Raw genomic sequence first — 26485 nt, forward strand, 5'->3', positions numbered from 1 at the left:
CCTAATGGTTAGTGCAGTGGATTGAGGATCAGGGCAACTGGGTTCGTTCACTGCAGCTCCTTGACGCTGGGCAAGTCGTTTAACCCTCCATTGCCCCTGGTACAAAAGTAAGTACCTGTATATAATTTCTAAACCACTTTGATTCTGATTCTAACTATAAAAAGTGTAGTGAAAGACTTTACCCATTTTGGACCAAATTCTATATACGGCACTGAAAAAAATCAACATGCGGGCGGGGGGGGGGGGGGTTGGTTACTGAATCGGTGAGTCCGATTTTTGAGGGAAAAATCGATTCGAACTGGCGAATCAGGCAGCACTAAGTCTACTGTTCTTCAGTGCAAGGCCCAGCAGCTCTTAGAGATCCCTAGGATGGCTATCATTGTTTGGCTTTTTTCTGCCATATTCCGCCTCCCTATCTAAGCTCAAGACAGAAAGGAGGAAGTGGATAGGAGAAAGAGCCCAATGCTTGAAGGACAATGTATTTCTTAGTAGACAAAGAGAATGTATTTAGAAATGCCCACCTCCTTGAGGATACCCCCAATAAAAGTTTGAAGTTGAGCTCTGTCTGGATTATTATGGATGTACTTTGTAACCCGTTCTGGGCTCTTTTGGGAGGACGGGTGAAAAATCGAATAAATAAATAAATGTAGAAACATGACAGCAGATAAAGATTAAATGGCTCATCCAGTCTGCCATCCACAGCATCCACTATCTCTTCCCTAAGAGATTCCACATGCTTGTCCCATGCTATCTTAAATTCTGATACAGTCTTCATCTCCACCACTTCTACCAGGAAGACTATTCCACGCATCCACCACCCTTTCTGTAAAGAAATATTTCCTAGATTTTACCTGAGCCTATTACCTCTTACCTTCATCAGAAGTCCTCTCCTTCCAGAGCTTTTCTTCCTTTGAAAAAGACTCACCTCCTGTATATTAACGCCACAGAGATATTTAAACATTTCAATCATAATCCCTCCCTCTCCTGTCTTTCTTCCGCTGACTAGCAGTGCTGTGGCCCCGCTTGGGAAGATATTTGATGACTCTCTTTTAGTTCGTTAGGATCCAAAGTGGCTCCGACTTATAAATTAGTGAAGACCATTGCACTAGTCTCTCTTTCTTTCTAAATCCCAGACCATCATCCCTATTCATTCTTCAGGCTGCTGGCTGCAGCCACTACCTCCTATTTTTAGCAAGCTTAGGCTGTTCAAAATACGTCAGCATCCCCTTGTCATGTGCAGCATAGGCAGATTGCTGTCTTCTGCTCATGTAGACCAGTGATTCCCAACCCTGTCCTGGAGGAACACCAGGCCAATCGGGTTTTCAGGCTAGCCCTAATGAATATGCATGAGAGAGATTTGCATATGATGGAAGTGATAGGCATGCAAATTTGCTTCATGCATATTCATTAGGGCTAGCCTGAAAACCCAATTGGCCTGGTGTTCCTCCAGGACAGGGTTGGGAACCACTGATGTAGACAACACGTATTCCCCTGCATGTGTTGATGAAGATGTCGTATTACTTCGGAGGAAGGGGATCCCTCTCTTCATGATGTTGCCATCTCTTTTTTTTTTTGTCTTCACACGCCAATAATGATGCCGCACCACTCGCTTTTGTTGAAGAGCTGCACTTGTTTTACTTTCCTCGAGACACTTCAAACATCAGCTCATAGCCTACTATCCCCTGGATTTAATATAGATCCTTCAAATTTGGGTGCAGATCCCAGGTCCACACACACATTCATTGTTCATGGCACATTAACTAATCAGTAATTGGTGTTAATTGGCATTTATTACACTGCACCCTATTTCTATTACATGCGTGTTTAAATTTTGTGATGCACAACTCAAAAGGGAGTATGACCATGGGAGAAGCATGGGCGGGTCTTGGTCATTCCCAGAAATTCGGCACAGTGTTATAGAATGGAGTCATTATGCACCCAGCATTTACACATGATTTTAGCAGGCTTACCCAAAGTTAGACATGAGATCCACACTAAACTAATATTCTGTAAAGGGTGCTCTGTGTAGAATGCCTTTTGCGGAATACTAGTTAGATACTGGTAGGATCCATGCTAAACTTTGGCCACCATTTATAGGATCTCTCCTATGTGTACTATTTTCAGGCAGTTTTGTAAAAGCACAGAAAAGGGGGAAACCTGTTAAGCAAGTAGATCATCTTGGGCAGTGCTTCTCAAGTGTCCTGTGGAGCCACACTTAGCCTGTCAGGCTTTCAGGATTAGCACAACGAACATACAAAAGATTGATTTGAACACAGTGAGTCTTCAAATGAGCAAGTGCAAAGTTGATGCATGTGGGAAAGAGGAACCTGAACTATAGCTATGTGATGCAGTGTTCCTTGTTAGGAGTCACTGCCCAGGAAAAGGATCTAAGTGTTTCATTGAGGATACGTTGAAACTGTCAGCTCAGTGTGTGGCGGCAGCTAAGAAAGCAAATAGAATGTTAGGAATTGTCAGGAGAGGAATGGAAAACAAAGATGCTGCACCTCAAATACTATGTGCAATTTTGGTCGCCGTATCTCAAAAAAGATGTAGCAGAATTAGACAAGCTACAGAAAAGGGCGACAGATATGATAAAAGGGATGGGATGACTTCCCTATGAGGAAAGTCTGAAGTGGTTAAGGCTCTTTAGCTTGGAGAAGAGACAGCTCAGGGGCAATATGATAGAGGTCTATAAAATATTTAGTGAAGTAGAAAGGGTAGATGTGAATTGCCTGTTTACTCTTTCCAAAAATACTAGGACTAGAGGGCATGTGATGAAACTACTAAGTAGTAGATTTGAAACAAACTGGAGAAAATAATTACACATTGTGTGAAGAAATAAACTCTGGAATTCATTGCCAGAGAGTGTGGTAAAATCTGTTTAGCAGGGTTTAAAAAAGGTTTGGATAATTTTCTAAAAGAGAAGTCCATGGGCCATTATTGAAATGACTTAATAATAATAATAATAATAACTTTATTCTTATATACCGCCAACAATCTTGCGACTTCTAGGCGGTTTACAATGAAGAGAAACTGTACAGATAGCGAATTACAGAGTATAGCATTGAACATCAAGTGATAGTAACAGGAGAGTTACAGGGCTGTGTATTACATGGTTTCACAATGAGTAGCATTATACAGTCGACGATATTCAGAGCATAAGTAGGAGAAGAGAAAGGAGATTGCGCTTTGAGTTACAAAGGTGCAAGGCTGCGAAGGTGAAAAAGATAACATAAGATGTTGATGAGAAGTAAGTTGTTAACTTGGTACATTTGAACGAAGGACGGGCACCAGTGGGAAAAACTGGTAACAATTAAAGATAGAAATTTTGGCAGAAGAGGGTAGACGGACTCCTTGGGATGGGAGGAGGCTCCGATTTTAGGGGAGAAGTCTGGTTAGGTTATAAATTTCTTAAACAATGTGGTTTTTAGTTCTTTCCTAAAGATACTATATGATTCTCTGGCAGCATAAGTGAAGTAGCCTGTCCAAGTTTGCAGTCTACCTGCTTGGAATTTGAATGTTCTATCAAAGAAGGTGCGATATCTACACCTATGATATTTGGGTAGGTAAAGAGGTTATGGTTTCTGGTAGGCCTAATAGAGGAGTGGAATTCGAAGTGAGGTAGTAGGTAGCTGGGGGCCAGTCCCCAGATTAGTTTATAGCAGAGGCAGGAGAATTTGAATAGAATTCGTGCTTCAGTTGGTAACCAATGAAGGAGTTTGTAGAATGGACTAACATGATCGCTCTTCTTTAGTCCGAATATTAGACGGATGGCCGTCTTGGGGAAATCCACTGCTTTATTCTTAGGATAAGCAACATAAAAATCTACTATTACTACTACTATTAATTATTTCTATAGCGCTACCAGACACTTGCAGCGCTGCAGAGTCACAAAGAATAAGAAAACAGTCCCTGCTCGAAAGAACTTACAATCTGAACAGGCAAGACAGACAAACAGGATGTCACGGGTACAATTAAGGGGAACGGTTAAATCTGTAGCTAAATCTGTTTTACTACTTGGGATCTTGCTAGGTACTTGGGACCTTGGTTGGCCACTGTTGGAAAGACGATACTGGGCTTGATGGATCTTTGATCTGTCCCAATATGGCAATTCTTATGTTATGTTCAATATAACACCTGCATGTTTATTGTGGTAATCTTGAAAATCCAACTGGCTTAGATATACCTCTAGGAGAAGATTGAAAAGCGCTGTTCTTGGATAACATTGATTTCTCAGGACTGCTTTGTTAGTGTCCTTGGTATGAAGGTGTTGCTGGTTCTGAGTGTGCCATTCTTTCATCACATCCTCTTAATGCTGTTTTCCTGTCACTTCAGGAAGAGAGTCGAGAAATGATGGCTTACGTTTATCACTCACTAAAGAACAGCCGAGAGACTCACATGATGGGAATTGAGGAGAGCCACTTTTCTGAAAATGCTCCAGAGGTTTGTTTTGAAGGTTTCAGATTTGAACATTTAGAGAGCTTTTCCTGTAGTAATGCTGCTGCTTGAATTCCAAATGAAAGAGCCAGGTAATTTCAAGAAGGTAAAACTGTGTACTAACTTAGTCTGATAAAATTGCAATGCACTGTATAGATTTATTTTTTCAAGAGACTTTTTCAGGGTCGGTAAAATGAGAATCTGTAATGACTGTCTTTTGTTCGCAGTCACAGTACAGCAGGAAATCAAGGCTGGTACTTCCATTAGGCAGATTGGCAATTCTTAGGGCAGCAAGCATACTCTACCAGCTGCTCCCCCTTGCCAACCCTTCTCCCACCAATTCCCTTAAATGTTCCTTCTGTCAGCATAATTCCGGCATCTGTATTACTAATGCATCCCTCTTTCCCCATAGCCGTTAGGAGAAATGGCGCTGCTTAACGCATCAAGTTTTCTCTGCAACTGTGAGGCTGGTCCTGTACTGCAGAGGAAACTAATGGGCTAATGAGTCATTCCTCTTGCCAGCTACAGGGGCAAGCAGATGCACTAGGAAGGGAATGAAGAAAAAGTTTTAAAGGATCATAAAAACTGGGGAGAGGAGCTGGCTATGAGAAAGGGCACAGAGAGGAAACCTTTCACACCATTCACACACCCTCCAACCAAAAACGTCAAAAGAAATAAAACTGTACGACAACCTCCTAACCACTCGAGCTGCAACACTCGACCTCCAACCTATTGACCTCGACCACAGACTACAAAACCTTCAAAAAAGAAATAAAAACCCTTCTATTCAAAAAAACACATAAAACCGAACTAAATCAGAAATGTCCCAAGCATCACCTGCAACTACTCCATATGTACTTCTAGAAACATAGAAAGATGACGGCAGAAAAGGGCTATAGCCCACCAACTCTGCCCACTCTACTGACCCACCCCATCAAGTCTGTTCACAGTTCAATTCCTGGCGTTACTTTTACCTACGTTGCCAACTTCTCTTAATTATTTCATAGGGATTATTGTTTTTTGATAGTGATTTGTATATACCCTAAGAGGGGAGCTTTTTTGGTGGTTTTTTTTGCATAGTGTGAAGTTACTTCAGTAGCAGCAAAATGAACTCTCCATTATCAGGCACTTTAGAGATCACACAATAACCAACAAAAAATATGCTTCCAAAAACAAAACGCCAATCTTCAAGACTCAAACATCAAAATTTCTGTTACATCAGACCTTAGAATATCCGCACACTACCTACTATAGTGATCACTATTTGTTTTTTTAGCTGGGACCATATTAAAAGAATTTCAGTGAGAGAGCCAGGGGCAGGGGGAGTGATACAGCTGTCCTGAGGGGGATCTATGGAACTTTGAGAATGCACGCGGAAAAGTTAGATAAGTACTGTGAAACACACCAGTTTTGAGCATTTAATTTTGAGAAGTTGCTTACAATAAAAAACAAATATGAACATTTTTTTAAAAGAACACTGTCACTATTGAGTATGTTGCATAGGGTGTTCACCCATGATGGTGCATAGCAGGGCTTGAAAAAAAGCCCGCTTAACATGTTTAAACCTGGAACTCTGTTTTTTTCCAGCATCCCGATAGCTTTTACTATCGCACCAAGGGTATACCTATTAAAAATTTGAATACAATATAATTTATTAACAAAGAGGTTCATGTTTGTTGCTAACTTCTCTTATTATTACATAGGGATTATTGTTTTTTGCTACTGAAGTAACAGCAGAATCTGTACATTGTGTAAATTCACTTTTGAAAATATAATTGTGTATACCGGAAGCCGACAGGCTATATGCAGGAAACGAAGATGGAAAACTGACAGGGTTGATGGTCAGTCTAGAAGAGGTACGCAGGCAGATTGATGGACTTAAAAATGATAAATCCCCGAGACCGGATGGCATCCATCCGAGGGTAGTCAAGGAACTGAAAGGGGCTATAGCTAAACTGCTTCAACTAATAACCAATCTGTCGATCAGGAAGGATTCCGGAAGACTGGAAAGTGGCGAATGTTACGCCGATCTTCAAGAAAGATTCAAGGGGAGATCCGGGAAAGTACAGACCAGTGAGTCTGACCTCAGTACTGGGAAAGATGGTAGAGGCGATATAAAAGGATCGCATCATTGATCACCTTGACGGACACAATCTGATGAGGACCAGCCAGCACGATTTCAGCAAGGGAAGATCTTGCTTGAGGAACTTGCTGCACTTCTTCGAGGGAGTAAACAGGCAGATAGACAAGAGCAACCCGGTCGACGTTGTATATCTGGATTTTTAGAAGGCATTCAACAAGGTCCCACATGAACGACTACTTTGAAAAATTGCAAGCCATGGAACTGAGAGTGAAATACTCACGTGGATTAAAAACTGGCTGGCGTAAATGGACAATACTCGGACTGGAAAAGCATCACGAGTAGAGTGCCGTAGGGTTCAGTGCTTGGACCCGTGCTCTTCAACATATTCATAAACGACCTGGAAATTGGTACGAGTGAGGTGATTAAGTTTGCAGATGATATGAAGTTATTCAGAGTACTGAAGACACAGGAGGATTGTGAAGACTTGCAATGTGACATAAACATGCTCGAGAAATGGGCTGTGACATGGCAAATGAGGTTTAACGTGGATAAGAAGGTGATGCATGTCGGTAAGAAAAATCTTATACACGAATACAGGATGTCTGGTGCGGTACTTGGAGAGCCCACCCCCCAGAAAAGAGACTTGGGAGTATTGGTTGACAAGTCAATGAAGCTATCTGTACAATGCGCGGCGGCAGCAGTGAAAAGGCTGAACAGAATGCTAGGAATGATTAAGAAGGGGATCACAAACAGATCGGAGAAGGTTATGCTGCTGTACATGGTACGCCCTCACCTGGAATACTGCATCCAGCACTGGTCACCGTACATGAAAAAGGACGCAGTACTGCCTGAAAGGGTCCAGAGAAGAGCGACTAAAATAGTGAAGGGGCTGGAGGAGTTGCTGTACAGTGAGAGATTAGAGAAACTGGGCCTCTTCTCCCTTGGAAAGAGAAGACTGAGAGGGGACAGTACTCCAAGTGCGGTCTGACCATTGCTCTGTAAAGCGGCATTATGATGTCCGCCGATCTACTCGTGATTCCATTTTTTATCATGCTCAACATCCTGTTTGCTTTCTTTGCTGCCGCTGCGCTGTGAGCCGACGGCTTTAGACAGGACCCTGAAGCCGTTGGCTCAATGCGCAGTGGCAGCAAAGAAAGCAAACAGGATGTTGGGCATGATAAAGAATGGAATCACGAGTAGATCGTCGGACATCATAATGCCGCTTTACAGAGTAATGGTCAGACCACACTTGAGTACTGTGTCCAACACTTGTCTCCCTACCTAAAGAAGGATATAACCCTACTGGAGAGGGTGCAAAGGCGAGCCACGAAGCTAGTTAAAAGTATCGAGAATTTGAGCTACAAAGAACGCCTCGGAAAACTGGGATTGTTCACCCTCGAGAAGAGAAGAGAGACTTTTAAAATACTAAAAGGACTCAACATTGTCAAATGTGACTCAGACAAGAGGTCATGACATGGACTGAAACTGAGGGGCACCAGGCCCAGGACAAATATCAGGAAATTCTGTTTCGCACAACGAGTGGTGGACGCTTGGAACGCTCTCCCGGAGGAGGTCGTGATGGAGACCAACATTCTGGGATTCAAGGGCAAGTTGGATGCACACCTTCTCGCAAATCACATTGGGGGATACGAGTAAACAAGGTTTCTCAGCAGGGAACACCTGGCTTGGCCTCCGCTAGTGCAGGTCGCCGGACTGGATGGACCTAGGGTCTGATCCGGCGAAGCCATTTCTTATGTTCTTATGACATGATCGAAACATTCAAGATAATGAAGGAAATGGGCTTAATAGATAAAGACAGGTTGTTCACCCTCTCCAAAGTAGAGAGAACGAGAGGGCACTCTCTATAGTTAAGGGGATAGATTCTGAGTGGTAGAAAACTGGAACGCTCTTCTGGAGGCTGTTCTAGGGGAAAACGCCCTCCTGGGATTCAAGACAAAGTTAGACAATTTCAGAAGAGCACTTAATCTAGACTTTTAAAACTCTAAAAGCTTATTAAGTACAAAAAGTTGCACCAGTAGACTAAATTTCAGGCTGATGTTAGCAATACTCTGTGTACAGGAGGCCCTTGAAGATGCCATTTGTTTTGTATGACACGCACAAAAATTTTAAGGCCTCTACTTTAGGCATTTTTTATTACATGAATTTCAGGTTTTAGGGGTTGAAACTTTGCATGGCTTAGTGTCATAAGTTAGGGTACTTACATGCCAGCTAGGGTACTTACATGCCAAGTTTCATTAAAATTGAATATGGTAAGGTGGGGACCACATGTACTGACCCATTTAAGAGACAGAGGAATTCAATATAAGTGGCAACATCCATTTGCCTTGCCTTTTTATTATAAAAGCAAATTGTCACAGTTTTGAATGTTGGAGGAGGCGCTGTCATTTCTAAATGTAAGTTACTTCTATTTCCTCAACTTTGCAAAATTCTCTGCTATTAAAACCTAATGTTAAACCACGATGGCAAAGTGTAAGAACAGGTAAAGGTTGTCCTTTAGAAAGTATGTGGAGCTGAGGTGTATATGGGGGTTCTTAGTTTATGAAAGGGTTTATCATTATCAATATTATTGTTGTATTTGATATAGATGTCTCTATTTTCATTAGAATTATTTTATAACTGTTGTTATAGATTTATTTTGTAACTGTTGTATTTAAGAACCCCTTAATAAACATATTTGGTTAAAAAAAAATAAACCTATGCAAGTTTAACCTTGATTTCTCGGAGTGGCTAGGAAGTAACTAGGACTAAAGTTCATATGTTGCTTTTCAGAGCAGATAGAGCTTGTTCCTCTCAGGTTCATAGGGATCCTTTCTAGTAAAGAACAGAGAAGAAAAATGCTGGAGGTTTCTATAACTTAAGACCTAGCAAAAAATAATCAGAAGAGCTACTGTATTCATGCCAGCAGATGGCACAATTACTACACTGATATCAGAGGCCTAGAAGCACAGTAGGGTCAATGCAGAAAGCTACTGCAGGCAGAAGTGCATGGTTAATGAGCGTTTCGTGCACTCGTTACTGGCCACACGGTTCAGAAAAGGGTTAACTTACAGTAGATATGGGTGCAACCTATATTAAATAAATGGTAATGAGGCCATTGGGTATTCCTCCACTATGCACAGAAGTAAATGGGGTTTTACTTGTGTGCACAGTGCAAAAAAAATTATTGCCAGGTCTGGCTGGCTGAGATTTAATGACAAGTGATTGTAACTTTAGAACATTAACCGGAATATCTGCCTTGCAAGAGTTTTATGGCACAAAATTTTTGCAAGGCTAATATACACAGAAATCATTCTCATTCATATGTAGGTATGTGCTGGCACTTTTGTGAAGGCCAGTGAAGGCATCCTTACCACAGAATCTTTGTGTGCATATGTCCAGCAGGCTTTGCCCAATTAGCACACAAGTTCTGCACATTTGAATTATCAATCTCATTAGCTTGCTGCATCATTGCAGAATATTTTCTCATTAATTTCATGGCAGAAGTCACATGGCTTGCTGCATCAACCTCAGTATGGGTTTCTGCCTACACTTCACCATGCTTCTGTGGAAGTTTTGTAATAATTGTTTTCAGAGCTGCGCTATTTGTCCTCATGAAACTGAACAGTCAACAGGGAAGTTGATTCTCCATCTCTGCCCGCCAAGACACAAATATGTAGAAGGATTGTCTCATGCCAAGCCCAATTCTTTGTTTATTTCTCTTGTAGGTCCATGGGTTGCGCTTTCCTCTTTCTCACCTGGAAGCTCTGAGACAGATTTGGGACAGTGATGTGGTCTGGGTTAAAGATTTGAAACTCAGTACGGATTCCAATAAACAGAGCCTTGTACTGGCACTCTGGGCTGAAAGTCTCATCGAAGTGCTGTAACTACACTTGCACATATCAGCAGTGTACATACAAAATATTATTAATGATCATTTCTATTCTGAGCTGGAAAAAGCTTTCTTTTCTTACTGGTTACTGATCTCAGGAGAAAGGCATAAGGCCTACACAAGTTTGTACTATTTAATAGTATTTCTCTAACATTAATAAAAGGAGGTTTGAATACAAGTCGTAACTGAACTGCAGTTAAAGTTTTTGTAAAACTTTATGTTAACGTTTCAGGGGTCTAAATATTGCACACACTTTAAAGCACAGGACACCAAAGATGTGAATAAGCAGATAACAAGACTTCTATTTGACAGCATCAAAATTCATTGGCCTTCAGTACCATATGCAATACACACCTGTGTGAGACACTGCATTTACCCTGTGCTAGGCTTGACCATTTCAGACCTCTTAGCGTTTTTGAAGACAATTAGTGGTATAATTAGCATCCTGGGATTTTCTCTAGGAATTCCCACTATTATTTGAACTATGGTAAAGGGTTGGGCGCTCAGAAAATGTCATGTTTCTCATTTGAAATTTTTTTATTCCATTTCAGAGTGTCATTAATTGTGTGCTGTTAAAAAGGTCACAGTCCCCCCCTTCCCCAATTCTCTAAACAGCGCATACAAAATAGACACTGAGGAACGTGGCACTTAGCAGCTGCCAGTCTTCAGTTAGTCATAGTTTATAGAACTGTATTTAGTGGCACCTAACTTGGACTTAGGCACCAGTAAGCATCAAAACCTTAGCCCCTTATTTATGCCAGGGCTTTCTTAGCCTAAATAATGGTGCCTAAGTCAATTTTAGGTGCCTACACAGAAAACACACCCATGATCTGCCCTTAACCAAGCCCTTGTTCTGGTAGGCACCTACTGATTTATGCATCTAACTAGCAATTAATTTTAAGCCAATTAAGCTTGTTAAATAACTAAGGCATCTAAATCAGCTACGAAATCTGGGCCTTAGCGCTCAAAGGTCAGTCGGGATATGCCTAGCACTTGCGCGTCTGAGTTATAGAACATTATCAGTTTTGTACCTGAATGACAGCACTTAGGCATGAGTATTTGAGCTCATAGTATGTTTGTGCCTAAAGGTAGGGCACCTAGTTTAGAACTTTACGCTAGTATTCTGTAACTAGTTTTTTAGCTCGTTACATTAACGGGTGCTAGAATAGATGTGTAGACTTAGGCATTTCTTTCTGTATGTCTGTCTTTCTTTCTCTCTCCCTGGCCCCGTCTCTCTCCCATGTCCAGCATCCGCTAGGCCGAGCAGCCTCAGGGCTTTCTGCCTCTCTCAGGCAAGATGTCCGATTGCAGCTCTCCTCCCTTTTACCTCTGGCTCCTTCCTGTGTGTGTGCCTGGCAGCGATGCCTTGACCCCTAGAGGCCTGGCCATTTGCCAGTCGTCGAGGTGCAGGCTGGCCTGGGTGTGGGAGGGGGGAAGCCATTGCTGCTTATGTGCATGAGGACAGAGGCCGATGGAGAAATCGCCGCAGGCTCCTACTGCGCATGTGGCGACAAGGATCATGAAGCACATCGTTTCAACTGCGCATGCGCACTAAGGGTTTTATTATAGAGGAGAGCAATTATTTATACACTTGCCAATTTAGAATTAGTGGTTAACACACATATCACCTAACTTTAGGACAGTAATGACACAAACTCGCTAGATCTATAACTTCATTGTGATGAGCAGGAATGGTGCTTAAATAGCAGCCTCAGCAAAGCAGCTGATGCTGGCCGGACTTCTACAGTCTGAGTCCAATAGGTGGCAAGATAGATCCAGATAGGCTGGTTAGCTTGGATGGTAACTCCAATGTTGGAGCACTGGTCGAAGCTGGGTGGACTTATAAGGCCTGTGTACTGAGTGCGGCAATATGGTTCAGGAGCAAGAAAGCACTTAAAACATTTTTTTAAAACACATATAGTCTGAGTACAGGTCTTGCCTATCTCAGGAGAGAGGGGGAAAACATCTTATAGTGGAATTTAGCAAGTGAAATGAATTTGACTGTTGGGCAGACTAGATGGACCACACAAATCTTTATCTGCCATCATCTACTATGTTACTATATGACCTTTTGAGAATTTCTCCCATATGCACACAGTGGGGAATTCAGTACATGGCATCCAAAGGAGACACCAGCATGATCCACACTAAGCTAGTATTCTTTGAAAGGTGCTCTGCAACGCTTGCCCTGTATAAAATACTAGTTTAGCATGAATTTGACACCTAATTTTGGGCATGAGCACTTAGCTCTGCCGAAAATCGGTGTAAATGCCCATGCTCAACTAATGGCAGGCACAGAAATGTGCAATTCTATAATGTGCCTAATTTCTTAGAATGCCTTTGCCTCACTTGTGCCCCTCCCTTGGCCACACCCCTTTTGGAGTTGTATGCATACATGTTATGGAACAGGGGGTAGGGCAAATCCACATGTAATGCATAATTACTGCCAATTAGGTGCTTGTTAACACCAATTATTGATTTAGTGACCACTTACCTAATTAGTTTTTATCCCAGGACAAGCAGGCAGGTATTCTCACATATTTGTTTTAAACAGCCCATCCCTATTATAGAGGAGCCAGAGTAGGGTTACCAAACATCTGTGACAACCCAGACATGTTCTCATTTTAGAGGACTGTCTGGGCTCCTGGCCAGACTTTCCAAAAACCTGACGAGCTCTGGCCACATCTGGAGGGCCTGTGAGCATGCGCAGATGACATCACACACATCCACGCATGCTCCAGTCCCTCCAGATATGGCTGGAGGTGGAACAGGGTGGAGTCATGTGTCCGAGGTTTCACGGAGAAAAAAATATGGTAACCCATAGCCAGAGCAAGAATCCTGTCTCCACAAATAAGTGAGGGAAGAAGCTGTAAGCTGATAAAACTTCCATTAGATTCTTTAGAGCTGGTTTGTATATCGAGTATGGTGTTCCATTTCTTGGTAAGCATTTTGCACCATGGGCCCCTCCACAGCATCCCAGCCCTTCCACATAGCAACCCATAGCACTACCACTGAGCCAGCTTGGTAAATGCTATAAAGAAAGAGTTAATCCTGTGAGGTCCTCGCTTCCTAAGAGTATTTCATAACTGATGGTCTCATCTGAAGATTAAGATTTCCTCACACATACTTTTTTTTTTTTTGCCACAAGAAATGCACAAAACAAGGACAACCGTGAGTTTTGTAAAATAAAATATACTTATAAAAATTTGTTACAGAGAGCTATGGAATTGCACTCAAAGGTAAAGCCATTGGTACTGTACAGTGTGAATTTTACCCCGACACTAAAACCAGTAGCTCCCAGAAGGAGCAGGCATTTCTAGTTCAATGTTTTAGTTTACACAAAATCAATATTGCTTTATATACTGTAAAGTGCATGAAGTAGGCCGAGTATTAAATCTCATCCTATGACTTGCCTGCGGTTGTGAGTAGTGCAGGAGCCATTGGGGGGATTCAAAGCCCAGTCCCCCAGCACAGGCGTCCTTACTTACAGAACAAAGAGAAAACTTGTATATTCCCTCCCCATAGGCCGGATTCTTGTAGTATTTGATATGCTGCCTACCTCTCCATACCCAGGCTCTGCTGTAGCATATTGAAGCCCAACAGAGAAAATCACTAGTGCATGCATGTAAGTGTCTAATACAGAGGAGTCATTTCAACAATCAAGAGATGTCCTGAGGCTTTAATCAGTACAAACAGAAGACGGACTGAGCGTACAATGATCTTTCCTTCCAGAAACCCAGTAATCTGCACTGCTTCAATGTCCCTTCTGTACTTTTATTTTCACAAATGATTGTATTCATAATCGTTTCATGCTGTACACTTACTAAGTGCATTTTTTTAAAAGAAGAAATCCATAGTGTTTTGAAACAAGTACTATCTGAGGCAGCTGGAAAAGCAGACCTTGTCCTGGTATTTGCTGCCTTTCCTCTCCTTGTCAGTGCTTATGAAGGAGCTGGTGTGGTCAGACACCTGCCAGAGCTACCCTGCATTCTCTTTGGGCTGTGCCCAGCTACTTGCACCGTTACTGTGGGTAGAGTTGTAAACTCTTCTGTTTTTATTATCCCCCTTGCATTGAAGTCAGGGCAGTTTCTGTAGCCTAAATCTCAAGTAGTATTTGATTTTCATGCACAGAAAGAACCTCAGCTTGCTTATGTCGAAGCACAGTAGAAAATATTTCACCTTCCTTCTCCTCCCAGCCCTTGGACCTTGGCAGATGCATGGCCACAGTGGAAATCCTTCATTAATGAACTTTTGTACTTGCATTGAGGTAGGTAAGGTGGTCAGGATCACCCGTGTTTGCTTTTGAAAGTGCCTATTCAGCATGTGCTTTAGGCAAAGGCATTCTGTCATAGTCTTTCCCCCGGTTCTTAAGTCCCCAAACCTGCTTTGTGCTGCAGAATACAAGTTAATAGCTTGTTCTCTGGTGCTAGATCATAAGAGTGGGGACTAGAACAGAAAACAGATGTGACTGACCTTGAGTCCCAGGGAAAGCAAAGCACTTAACTAAGGAGCTGTATTGCCCACTGCTCTGGTAAGAGACCAGTTTCCTTCCCCTGAGATCACTCATCAACCTTCTGTACAGTACTCATTCTGTGGGTGTAAAGTGGCTTCATGCCTGATAAACCAGACAGCAGTGAAATTGGGGAGTTCTGGTACAACTTCCAGGGTGCAAGTCTCCTTAGAATGGCAATAAAACGTACAAGAAGCTGTTGAAAATGTTTGTTTTCTAATAAGCAAAATGAGAGTTCAGCGCTTTTGTGCCCCAAATTCAAAAATAATGAATTCTAACCAACGCAAAGGGTTAAGCTGCATTAGATTTGCTGGAGCTTAGAGGTCATAGTCCAGATGTGTGTGAAGTCTGATTCTACTGCAGCTACTTGTGATCATGGAACGTATCTCTATGGCTTCAGGTACAACCTTAGCTTGTGAGCCTTCAGGAGACAGAGAAGTACCCAGCTGTTCTGTGCCTTTAACTACTTCTGAAAAGGCATGAGCCAAATCCCAAATTTGCTGTTGTAGTTCACTGGTTTGGAGCCTTTCAGTCTAGATGATTACCCATGTGAATCCTGATACGTACAACACCCGTCTCATAATATTTCTATAGTCCATTTCTGCAGAAGTTTATCTGCCAGGGAGTGATTCACCACTATGTGGTTCCTGTCGTAATACTTGCCTCCTAGAAATCAAAGTTCAGAAAGACCAGTTTAGTCCTGAAAAACATGAATGAACAGACCAGTTCTAACTTGTGTTGTTGGCAGGAATGAACTTTTCCAGCAAACAGTCTTGTGAGCAGAGACTATATGGTCTGGGAAAAAAGTGCAGCAGACAGACAGATGCATGACATTATACATCACAATAGTCTGAGTATCTAATGGACTGGGATTTTATTGTTCTACCAGAATATATAAATCCCTGACCACAATAATTTAATTGTGCAAATGATATAGTGCAGTTGCTTACCTGTAACAGAGGTTCTCCATAGACAGCAGGGGAATCTAGTCACACTTGTTGGTGAAGTCCTCAGACTGATCCTGTGTGTCGGTAAGCCTTTGGCTTACTGAGCATGTGCAGGAATTCCCGCCTTCAGTGGCCCCCTCCTCTTGATACTCAGTTTTTTTTCTTAGCTGCTTTTGTCAGATCACAGCTCTCCCTCTCTCTCACACACAAATTTAAAAATAATAATAATAATCAGTCTAAGGATTTCACCAACAAATGTGACTATATCTCCCCTGCTTGTCTCCGGAGAAAGTACTTTCTACATGTTATTGTGTTGTATGTTTTCACAAATATGTATGTTTAATATGTATACCGCTTAGATTTAAGCAGTTTATAAATTTAAAAAATAAATAAATAAATACCGGTAGGGTAAAGAGATGGGTGGCCTCTCTTAACAAAGCAAACTGTGAATCTGAAATCTCACATCTTCCTGTGGTCTAAATTCTCATCATTACCTGGTGTGCTAATATAAATCTCAATTTCCTTTATTGCTCTTTATGCACAATTCTGGGCCCAGGGCAGTCCTGACTCCTGAATACCTTACCTTTTGATTGCACTACCATTTCTCTTAATAGATTGGTTGCATAAGATATTAGAATGTAATACACTGAAAAATAATCTGCCTTTGAATTTAGTAACAAAGGGTCCTGCTGGCTCGCTCTTTGCAGACTGAGCTTTCTGGTCATAGGAGGAGCAGCTGCTGCTCCTATAGCCATCAGCCCCAGGGACTGGCCGCTGTCGGCTGCAGCTGTGGCTCAGCCCGCTCCCCCCTCCCCCAGCATACCACAGCTACCGGTTCACACCCACACTGTACAGCGAGAACATGTTGTTGTTGTTTTTTTCCATTATCTAATAAAATGAAAGCTCCACTTTGCCAAGTTTATATTAATTGCTGTTGTTTTCCTCAATGTGCATTTTTGGATAATGAATGTCTCTGTTAGTTACAGAATAGAGTGCAGTACATTCTGTATCATTACGGACAGCAGACAGTAGTAACCAGGTAAGAACAAGCAACAACTGTTATACTGCCTTCCTGTCACCTGCCCTAGAGCAATAATTGACACGTGCTCAGACCACAACCTCCCTGCCAATACTTACAGTAAAGAGAAAGTTCATGCCAATTTGCCTACTTGTACATCTGATCTAATTTTATAAAAGCCCATTTCAATTGCCCTATATAAGTGCTAAAATGACTTTTATAAAATTACCCCTTTAATGTATAAAAAATGAAATATGGAGCATAAAGGGTCAGAGATAACAGGAAATCTGCAAGGATGGTGAGAGGACAATAGCAATATGATGGGGCTTGAAAAGAATTGAAGGGGGATGGGGTGAAGATGGGACCAAATGATGTCCTTCTGTACAAATCTACGTCACACTCACCTTTCACATCTAGAAGGAGTTGGTCATTTAAGTAGCAGGATATTGTGCCATCCTTATGGAATTTCCACTTCTGTCTTGGCTTCCCATGCTCGATCCACAGGGCTACCTTAGATCCTGGTGCTTCCCGGCCACCTATGACATCCAAGCAGGCACCAGTGACCTAGGGGATTTACACAAAAGAAAGTATCGCTGTGATTACTGCTACTCCCACATATTATTCAGTGTCAAGAATAACAATAGCAAAGCAGAAAGTGGATGCTCAGCTAAAACCAAATGTGGTCCGAGTGCAGAATCATATCCAATGACTGCCAAGGGTCAAACGCTTCAGAATATGAGCCAGAGCTCAGTTATGGTAGTGATTTTAACCTGGGATGGGACAATGCCTGCTAGCTATCCTACTAGTTAAATATTTGGCATCACAGAACACTGAAACACTGCAGCAAATGTCTCCACAAAATCTGCACTCAGACCAACATAAACACAAGGTCATTATATGAGAGAAATTATCCATTCTCAGAACTATGCAGCTCATCATTTTCACTCTAGAAGTCTGAATGCAAGGTTTGGCAGGTAAAATCTCACAGGAGGTGCCTCCTTGAAGGTCTCTCTCCTCATGTTTATTTCCAGAAAGTTATATGTTTGAATGAGAACAAATAGTTTTCACTATCTTTACCATTTTCATTTATGTGTGATGTTTAATGTACCAGAGACCACATCATTGGGAAGCACATCTGTCAATTCATATAAGTACTTTCTTTTTTATCATTATAAAAGAAAAGACTTCTAAGGTTGAAGCCTTATAGTACTTCTCTAAAACACAGCCGTCTCAGCGGATTCTGAGAAGAAGACTTGAGCATATTCTTTGGAAGCTTCTGGGGCTGTGTCTCTCCCAGACCTTTAATTAGATTTTCAAGATCTTCATTAAAAATCAACTTCCCCTTAAAGGGGAGTTTGCTGAGGTGAGCTTTGGAGGTCACATCTGCCAACCAATTCCTGAGCCACAGTAACCACCTTGTTCTGATTGCTAAGGTCATACTGCAAGTGAACACTAGAACCAAATCAAAAATGTAATCTGCAAGATACACCAGCTTGGTCTTTCAATTAGCAAAATCCTCTGGGTGCCCAGACTCATCCTCTGGCCGCAGATCAGATGAATATTGAACCCAGTGAAGATTCGCTCTAGCCACATATGCACGGCACACCTTATCCTGGAAAGTGACTGCCACTACTTTAAAGTAGCTTATGTGTTGTGATCTTGGAGATCCTTTAGAGCAGCTCTGCCTTCTGGAATGGCAGTTTTCTTGATGACCACATTCACTAAGGTATCTAAGATTGCTTGAGCTTATCCTCTTTGGATACAAATGGATACAGTTTAGACATGGCTTGACCAGCTTGGAACCCTGCTTCATGAGTGTCTCACTCAGCACCGATACGAGCCTGGATGGACTGATGCATCAGAAAGACTTTGGAAGGTTTCTTAATGCCCTCCATAAATAGGATCAAAGGATCATAGTTACCTGAGTCAAAGAATCAAAAATATAATAGCTTCCAGGAATTTAGCAATAAGAACTGGAAGCTCCTCTTTCTTAAACAGTCTCAACAGCAACAAAATGTGCTCCTTTATCTGCCCAGAGCTCCTCCCATTCAAGTGCTCCCTTAGAATTGAAAATTTAGAGCCAAGAAGGGAAAGCAGATTGGAGAAGTAACAAAAGGAGCAATGGAGGCCACAGACTCCAAGGGATGGATTCTCTAATATCGCCGGTATAATCTAACGGGCCGCTATCATGGCTGTAAATGTAATGATTTCAAAAAGATGAGTCATTCTTGAAGAACCATGCATACAAATAAGATTTGTGGAGGTTTACGGAGGGTCTCCAAATTTACATGAGATGAGTCACGGCACATGCACAGGATAGTCCACGGAGAGGCGTAAATGTGCACATGTGCCAGGGAAAAAGCTACACCATAGGCACACATATCGTGGGCGTGTTTTATTGGAGCACAAAATATGCATGTCATAGGATGTGCATCACATGCGACTTGTGTCAATCATAGATGTGCCAGTGCTATTGAATGGAGGGGAAGGGAGGGAAGGTGCAAGTGTCGGCTTTCAACAAGCATGCATAAGACATGCCTTTAAACATGCAACCGAGATGCATGCTTTTGAGATTTATTTTCCCCGAAACTATTATACAACTATAATTTATGTGAATGGTGTATATATTTTTTTAAATTTTATCATGAGCCACACCCAGAAACACATGCGCTTGTCACAGTACCGACACCTCTAGACTAACCGGTAATTTTTGGTTGTCAAAAGCCAGCGCCACGCTTGGAGAATCACCTGGAGTACATAAGAACATAAGTATTGCCTTTGCCGGGTCAGACCAGAGGTCCATCGTGCCCAGCAGCCCGCTCCCGCGGCGGCCCTCAGGTCCTTGACCTGTAAGTTCCCACTTGAATTGTTTCTGCCCTAATCCTGAAGTACCCTGTATAGTACCCCTCTATCTATACCCTGTAATCCCTTTCTCCTTTAAGAAGTCATCCAGACCCTTTTTGAAACCCATTATTGTTCTCTGTCCTATCACCTCTCCTGGAAGCGTATTCCAGGTGTCCACCACCCTCTGAGTGAAGAAGTACTTCCTAGCATTCGTCTTGAATCTGTCTCCTTTCAGTTTTTCTGAATGCCCTCTTGTTTTTGATGTCCCTGATAGCCTAAAGAATCTGTCCCTCTCCACCTTCTCTATACCTTTCATGATTTTATAGGTCTCTATCATGTCCCCTCTAAGTCTCCGCTTTTCCAGGGTAAAGAGCCCCAGCCTTTCGGTATATGCAAGGTTTTCCATGCCCTTAATCATTTTTGTTGCTCTTCTCTGGACCCTCTCGAGCATCACCATATCCTTCTTAAGGTGCGGCGACCAGTACTGGACACAGTACTCCAGATGCGGGTGCACCATTGCTCTATACAGCGGCAGGATAACTTCCTTCGTTCTGGTAGTGATACCTTTTTTGATAATGCCCAACATTCTGTTCGCCTTTTTTGAGGCAGCTGCACATTGTGCTGCTGGCTTCATCGTTGTGTCCACCAATACCCCACAAGTCTTTTTCAAGGTTGCCTTCCCCCATTACCCTCCCTCCCATCGTATAGCTGTACATAGGATTCCCTTTCCCTATGTGCAAGACTTTACATTTCTCTACATTGAAGCTCATCTGCCATCTTTTTGCCCACTCACCCAGCTTGTTCAGGTCACTTTGTAGATCTTTGCATTTCTCAACAGTTCTAACCCTACTGGAGAGTTTTGTGTCGTTTAAATATTAATGAGTCCATTTTACTACCATTTTAATATTTATGACCTTGTTGTAATACATTTCATTGCTCAAAAAAGACCACAGTGAGCCGTTTTGATAATCGTGCAGTGAAATACTGCCATGCTAAACCGTCTGGAGTCGGTTTAGGGGCCATCGTTAAAGGCACGGTAAGTTTTGAGAATCTGGCCCCAAGTCTGATTCCGCCAAGTGGTCCAACCAAATCCACTTTAAGGAGACAGGGTCCTGCAAAGCCCTAGATGTAGATGGAAGATTCTGTGTAGCCCTAGCTCTTTTTTAAAAGATAAGCCCAAGGCAGTAGTCGCACACTCTGCAGAAAAAGAGATTAACATCCTCCAAAGGAACACCCTCCTTCCTAGCCAAGAATTGTACATTTGCATCATTACTCATACTAAAAGAGCACCTTGAACCTAATTGAAGAGCCCTGAGCACAGGGAGTCAACATGGCTATACACTTCCCCCTCCATATTCGCGGGTTAGGGGCAGAGTCGGCCCGCAAATATGAAAAAACTGCAAATAATATTTGGGCCGGTTCTGCACTTATCCCCCACTTCCCCTGGCTATTTTTAGCCCTGTAAGCCCCTAAGGCTTAATGGGGGGGGGGGGGCTTACAGGGCTATAAATAGCCCGAAAAATGAAAAAAAAAATTATTGTCAAAAATCATGAATAACCGAATCCGTAGATACAGAATTCGCAAATATGGAGGGGGAAGTGTAGTTCCTTTGATTTCAGAAAGAAAATCACAGGCTGGCAACAAGGCTGGATTTACACATTCTCGGATTTTCAGTAACTCATTCCCCAACTCTCTAACCCCTGCCTGCAATGGCTCCATGGAAACTGTGGCACACAGAGCACTGCCATAAGGTCCCCTGACATGAGCTGCACTGGGAAAAATGCTTCCTGGTCCCTGCCAGTGCTTCCATTAAAAATGGCATTCACCAGAATAGATGCTGGCAGAGGAGACATGCTTGTTGACTTGAACAATTATGCTGAGAAAGAAACTAAGGGTTGTGGTGTCAAGATTCATTTCTGGCTACCTTGGGATGGCTAGAAGGGAGCAAAATAGGAGATTCAACCTTACCAGTAAGGCACATCTGCCTGAATCAAATTCTCTCACAAAAATGCTACTCTCCCATTTATCTGAGTTCTTGATTTTCTATTATTAAGAAGTTTTTCTGCACATAGCTCCACTAGAGGAAGTAGCATAGAGGGGAAGGGACCCAGATCCCTCCGATTATGCCCCTCATATGTTCCAAAGCTACCATCTGCCTTAACTGGGACCAGATGCAGGTTGCAGTCAGCCAGCCCAACAGCTGGAGATAAAGAAATATAGAATACTGAACTGCTTCAGTTGAACTCTGCTCTTATATAGTACAACTCACAATTGTGTATTCTCTATCTCCACCTGCTGGTCAATGGATGCAACTCGCAGCTTTTACGTTAAGGAATTAGTGCTTATGCCTTTGAGCCCATTGCAGCCCCATTGTCTGGACAGACAGCACTGGATGGCTTTGTCATGTTGCTTATTGGAAGTGGAGTCGCTGTTCCTGGACCATCTGTCCAGGATGTCTCAGAAGATGGTTCAAGATAGAAGCAATTGGTTCAAATCATTTAAACTTTTTGGAAAAGGTCATGTTTGGCTACATTAACACCAACCCCAACCCCCCCTGGCAGCGGGAGAGATGCCCACACTCTCCCGCTGCCACACAACACCCTGCCCCATGTGCCTCCGACGACCCCCGCTCTCTCCCCCTTACCTTGTTTAGATGGCTGGCCGGAGGGATGCCTACTTCCTCTGGCCAACTGGCCTGCCTCTTCAAAATGGTGGGCATTCCCCTCCCCGAGACCTAAGGCTCTGATAGGCCCAGACACATAAAGACCCACCCATAGGAGGGGGCCTTTAACAATCTGGGCCAATCAGAGTCTTAGGCCCCTCCCCTTTGCATCCCAGGATGCACCGGGGAGGGAAAGGCTCACCATTTTGAAGAGGTGGGTCAGCTGGCCGGAGGCAGTAGGCAACCCTCCAGCCACCCATCTAACCAAGGTAAGGGGGAGAGGGCAGGGGTTGTCAGAGGCCTAGGGAGGAGGGTGGTGCATGGCGGTGGGAGAGTGAGGGAATCTCTCCTGCTGCTGAGAGGTGTGTGTGTATGTGGGGGGGGGGTTTCTTGCCAGCATGAGAGATTGGGCATCTCTCCCACTGCAAGGGGAGGGTGTGGTGTTGCATGGCGGCAGGAGAGCATGGGCATCTCTCCCGACGCCGAAGGATGTTGGGGAGGGGGTTTCATGGCAGTGGGAGAGATTGGGCATCTCTTCTGCTGTGGGGTGGGGGGGGGTTGCTTGGCAGCGGGAGAGTGTGGGCATCTCTCTTGCTGTCCAAGGGAAGGTTACTTGTCCTGGCGGCTCGACTTTTTGCTTTGTTTTTTTTTGTATTTTGCGTTTATTCTGCGCGTGTGCCCATCGCTATCATCAGCGATGGGCGCATGCAAACTTAGCAAATTTTTGTTACTCTCTGCCAACCTTATTTGCATGAGCATTTTTTGGAGAATGACTTGCTTTTTTTAAATATGTACTATAACAGCTGCGACAGCGGCCCCTCAGTTTTTTATGCGGATTTTTGAGAATCAAGCCCTAAGTCCATAGGTATAATATGCGTTAAATGCTAAGAATCCCATTTTATATCTAAGGACTTAGCATTTAACACAGGGGTATCCAACCTTTTGGCTTCCCTGGGCTGCATTGGCCGAAAAAAATTTTCTGGGGCCGCGCAAACGCTGCAGCAAGACAGAGGAGGGAGCCGGCAAGATGGTAAACACCCGGGGGCAGCAGAGGAAAACACTGCATCGCCCTTGACCGGGGCCGAACAAAATACTTCACGGGGCCGCAGGTTGGACACCCCTGATTTAACACATGCTAATTCTGTTAGCACACACTAAGCTTTAGTAAAAAGGGGCAGCTTTCATAGTAACACGTAAATGACAGCACTAAAGCCAGCATTGTTCATCCAGTCTACTCAATAAGGTGGCTAGAGTAGTACTTGCTGTTCCATGCAGGTTTTGTTCTTCTATGCCAGTGCATCGTAAACTGTGTACCACGCCATGGCGAGATTCCAGGTGTGCCGCGAGATGCTGGCAAGGAGGAGAGGCGCTGGCGCCAGCTGACTACCTACAGGATGTGCCTTTGCGGTGAGAGGCAAGTCCTATAGGCAGTTAACCAGCACCCGCGCCTCTTCTCTTTGCCGGTGCCTCTCCTGCTCCAGCACCCCCCACTGGCAGCTCAGGGCCCTGTCTGGAGGACCTTCGCGCATGCGCAGACATCGGCGTGATGATGTCACGCATGCATGTGATGTCATCACTACATACCCAGTATGTGGCACATCATCCCCCCAGATCTATTAGATCACTAGACAGTCTTTGGAACTGCAAAAAAGCCGTGACAACCTTCCTCTTTACAAACCCAGCACCTTGAAGACCCACGTCTACACTCTGACGGATGGATCTCAAAGACATGACCTAAAACTCCAAACGGAATCTCACAAATACTCGCATGCCACCGCAAATATAACCTGAATTACTACTATATTCTCCGACAACAAACATGCACCCACTTACTAAGAAAGCTATCTTACCTCCAAGTGATATCTACACTGAATGTGCTGAAATTAAATCCACCCTATGCCCACTAAGTCAGTATTTTATGTCTGCATGTTATGTCTATACTGTAATCAAACCCCTTTGTCTATACTGTAAATGCTGTAGAATCTGTATTTCTCACCCAAGTATGTCCTAACCGTACTATGAATGTACTCTTGTAACCCGTTCTGGGCTCCTTTGGGAGGACGGGTAAATAAATGAATAAATAAATAAATCACGTAAACGTCCGCGCATTTCCGGGTGCCCTCCAGTCAGGAGTTTACTGTTCCGTCTAGTAAAAAGGTTTGCGAGACACTGCTCTATGCCTTTGTTTAGAGTGGTTCCTGTTGCTCTGTGCGAGTTCCATCCCTCTTTCTTTTTTAATTTTTCCCTACAAATGTTGTGCCTTGTTTGGGGGTCAAAAGTGCGCACCTTTTTGACTTGTAGCTCAATTGCAAGTCTTGAGATGTAAAAATTTGATCTTAGTTGTAATGGTCTATGCACTCCACAAGTTGAGCTCTGGATATGGATGGCTTTCACAAACTCTGATTTTTCTCCCCTCCCCCACCTCCCTTGATTATGACTTAAAGATTTACACAAACTGCAGCAGAAAATGAACACCATCTTTCCATTACTCAGTCATTTAAGTCAAGTGTTCCAGAAGAGGAGTCACCTTGGATTTGATGAGTCCACGTCGATAGTACCAAATCTGAGTTTCTTTGCCATTCCATGCTGATAGACAGACAGAAGATGCTCTGATGTCCTTCAGTTTCCCTGTCACTGTCAGGTACTTCTCTTCTGCTTGGTTTTTAATTCGGAAATATACTGTGGCCTGAGAGACAGAAAAGAGTAAGGTCAATCTGCTGTGCAAGCAGTCCCCACAGGGCTAACTCTTCAGTAAGGTTATCAGCTAAAGTTGCACCAGGCCAGATCAGAGAATAGCAGAAGATTCTGAACTTATGCTCAGGAACTGTGCTGCACTAACCATACCAGAACCAAAATACTTTGCTAAGTTTGAAAGGGCTTTTGCCAAAGAAAGCGGTAGTTTTAACACATATCGTAAGATCTGGAACCTCTCATAAATATAGTGACATATCAAATTTATTTTGCTGAAATTTATTATTTATATACATCCACGCTGTTAGTTGTATGTTAGTTATTATAGTACCTTCATTTGTGCTTTGTTTAATTGCATTAATTATAGTATTCTTTTCCTAATGTTTTATGTGACTATTATTGTATGGGACAAATGTCGGTTCCTATGTATATTGTAATCTGTCATGATTTGATTGTATTCATAATTTTATATAAAAATGTATTTAACTTTAAAAAAAAAAACATTCATAGAAAAACTCACAGGTACTCAGATTGCACCAACACAATTGTCATGGTGAATAAAAATTCTTCTAACTTCAGAGCTGAAAATAACAACAACGATGTCTCACCTTAGAGCAATATTTCTCAACTCGGTCCTGCAGTACCTTCTGGCCGGTCAACTTTTTAGGATAACCACAATGAATATGCATAAACTTGATTTGCATACACTGCTTCCATTATATGCAAATTTCTTTCATGCATATTCATTGTGGATATCTTGAAAACCTGACTGGCCAGGGGGGGACTCCAGGACCGAGTTGAGAAACACTGCCTTAGAGGTTACAGCACTTTCTGTGCAAAATATTTACAAAGAACACCAGGGTTCTGGGCATTGAACAGGCTATCCAGTGTGCTATTAAGGGCTCCTTTTATGAAGCCGTATTAGTGGCTTTATCGCACGTGACTTTTTATCATGCGCTAAACCCCGCACTAGCCAAAAAAACTACCGCCTGCTGGCAAATTAGCATGCGCTATTACACACATTAAACTGCTATCATGGCTTCGTAAAAGGAGCCCCAAGTGTATACCCACTGTTCCACTGTGCATAATTTTACCTGCATTTAGTGATGGTATGTCCAGTGAAAGTGTTTGGATAGGGATTGCTATAAACTGTGCAGTTCTGTATTTTCAAAACTACTTACGTTTTAATTGTTTACACTATCTGCACAAAAAGCAAATGCGAATGATTTTCCTTATGCAGTTTTCAAGATGAATGTACACATATACTTTCAATTTGAAAATGAGTGCAAAGACCACCGATGAAAATTACCTACAGCATTTGCAGCAATGAAGGCAGTTTTCAAGCGCTCTCAGAATATACAGTGAAGTCAACAAAAGGCAGCAATCAGATTTACTGGTTTTAAT

The 26485-nt window shown here is 42.8% G+C and overlaps 2 protein-coding genes across 8 annotated transcripts in view; one reads left to right on the top strand and one right to left on the bottom strand.

Annotated features, from left to right (window-relative positions):
• Positions 1-11417, top strand: part of RIOX2 (ribosomal oxygenase 2) — a 36905-nt gene extending 25488 nt beyond the window's left edge. For 2 of the 7 annotated variants that reach the window (XR_004539347.1, XM_033943598.1), the window contains 2 exons: positions 4336-4529; positions 10246-10379. Coding sequence is in view for 6 of the 7 variants with exons in the window: in XM_033943598.1 (XP_033799489.1) it covers positions 4336-4509 (174 nt within the window). In the remaining variant the exon portion in view is untranslated. Of the gene's footprint in view, positions 1-4335; positions 4530-10245 lie in introns of all 7 variants that reach the window. The other 5 variants (XM_033943599.1, XM_033943600.1, XM_033943597.1 and 2 more) reach the window with 5 other exon arrangements.
• Positions 11418-13496: 2079 nt separating this feature from the next.
• Positions 13497-26485, bottom strand: part of CRYBG3 (crystallin beta-gamma domain containing 3) — a 151788-nt gene continuing 138799 nt past the window's right edge. The window contains 3 exon segments of the mRNA XM_033942906.1: positions 13497-15585; positions 17289-17448; positions 24918-25076. Coding sequence (XP_033798797.1) covers positions 15497-15585; positions 17289-17448; positions 24918-25076 — 408 coding nt within the window. The 3' untranslated portion in view covers positions 13497-15496.

This window comes from Geotrypetes seraphini, chromosome 4 (genome assembly GCF_902459505.1).
Source record: "Geotrypetes seraphini chromosome 4, aGeoSer1.1, whole genome shotgun sequence".
Classification (NCBI taxonomy): Eukaryota; Metazoa; Chordata; class Amphibia; order Gymnophiona; family Dermophiidae; genus Geotrypetes; species Geotrypetes seraphini.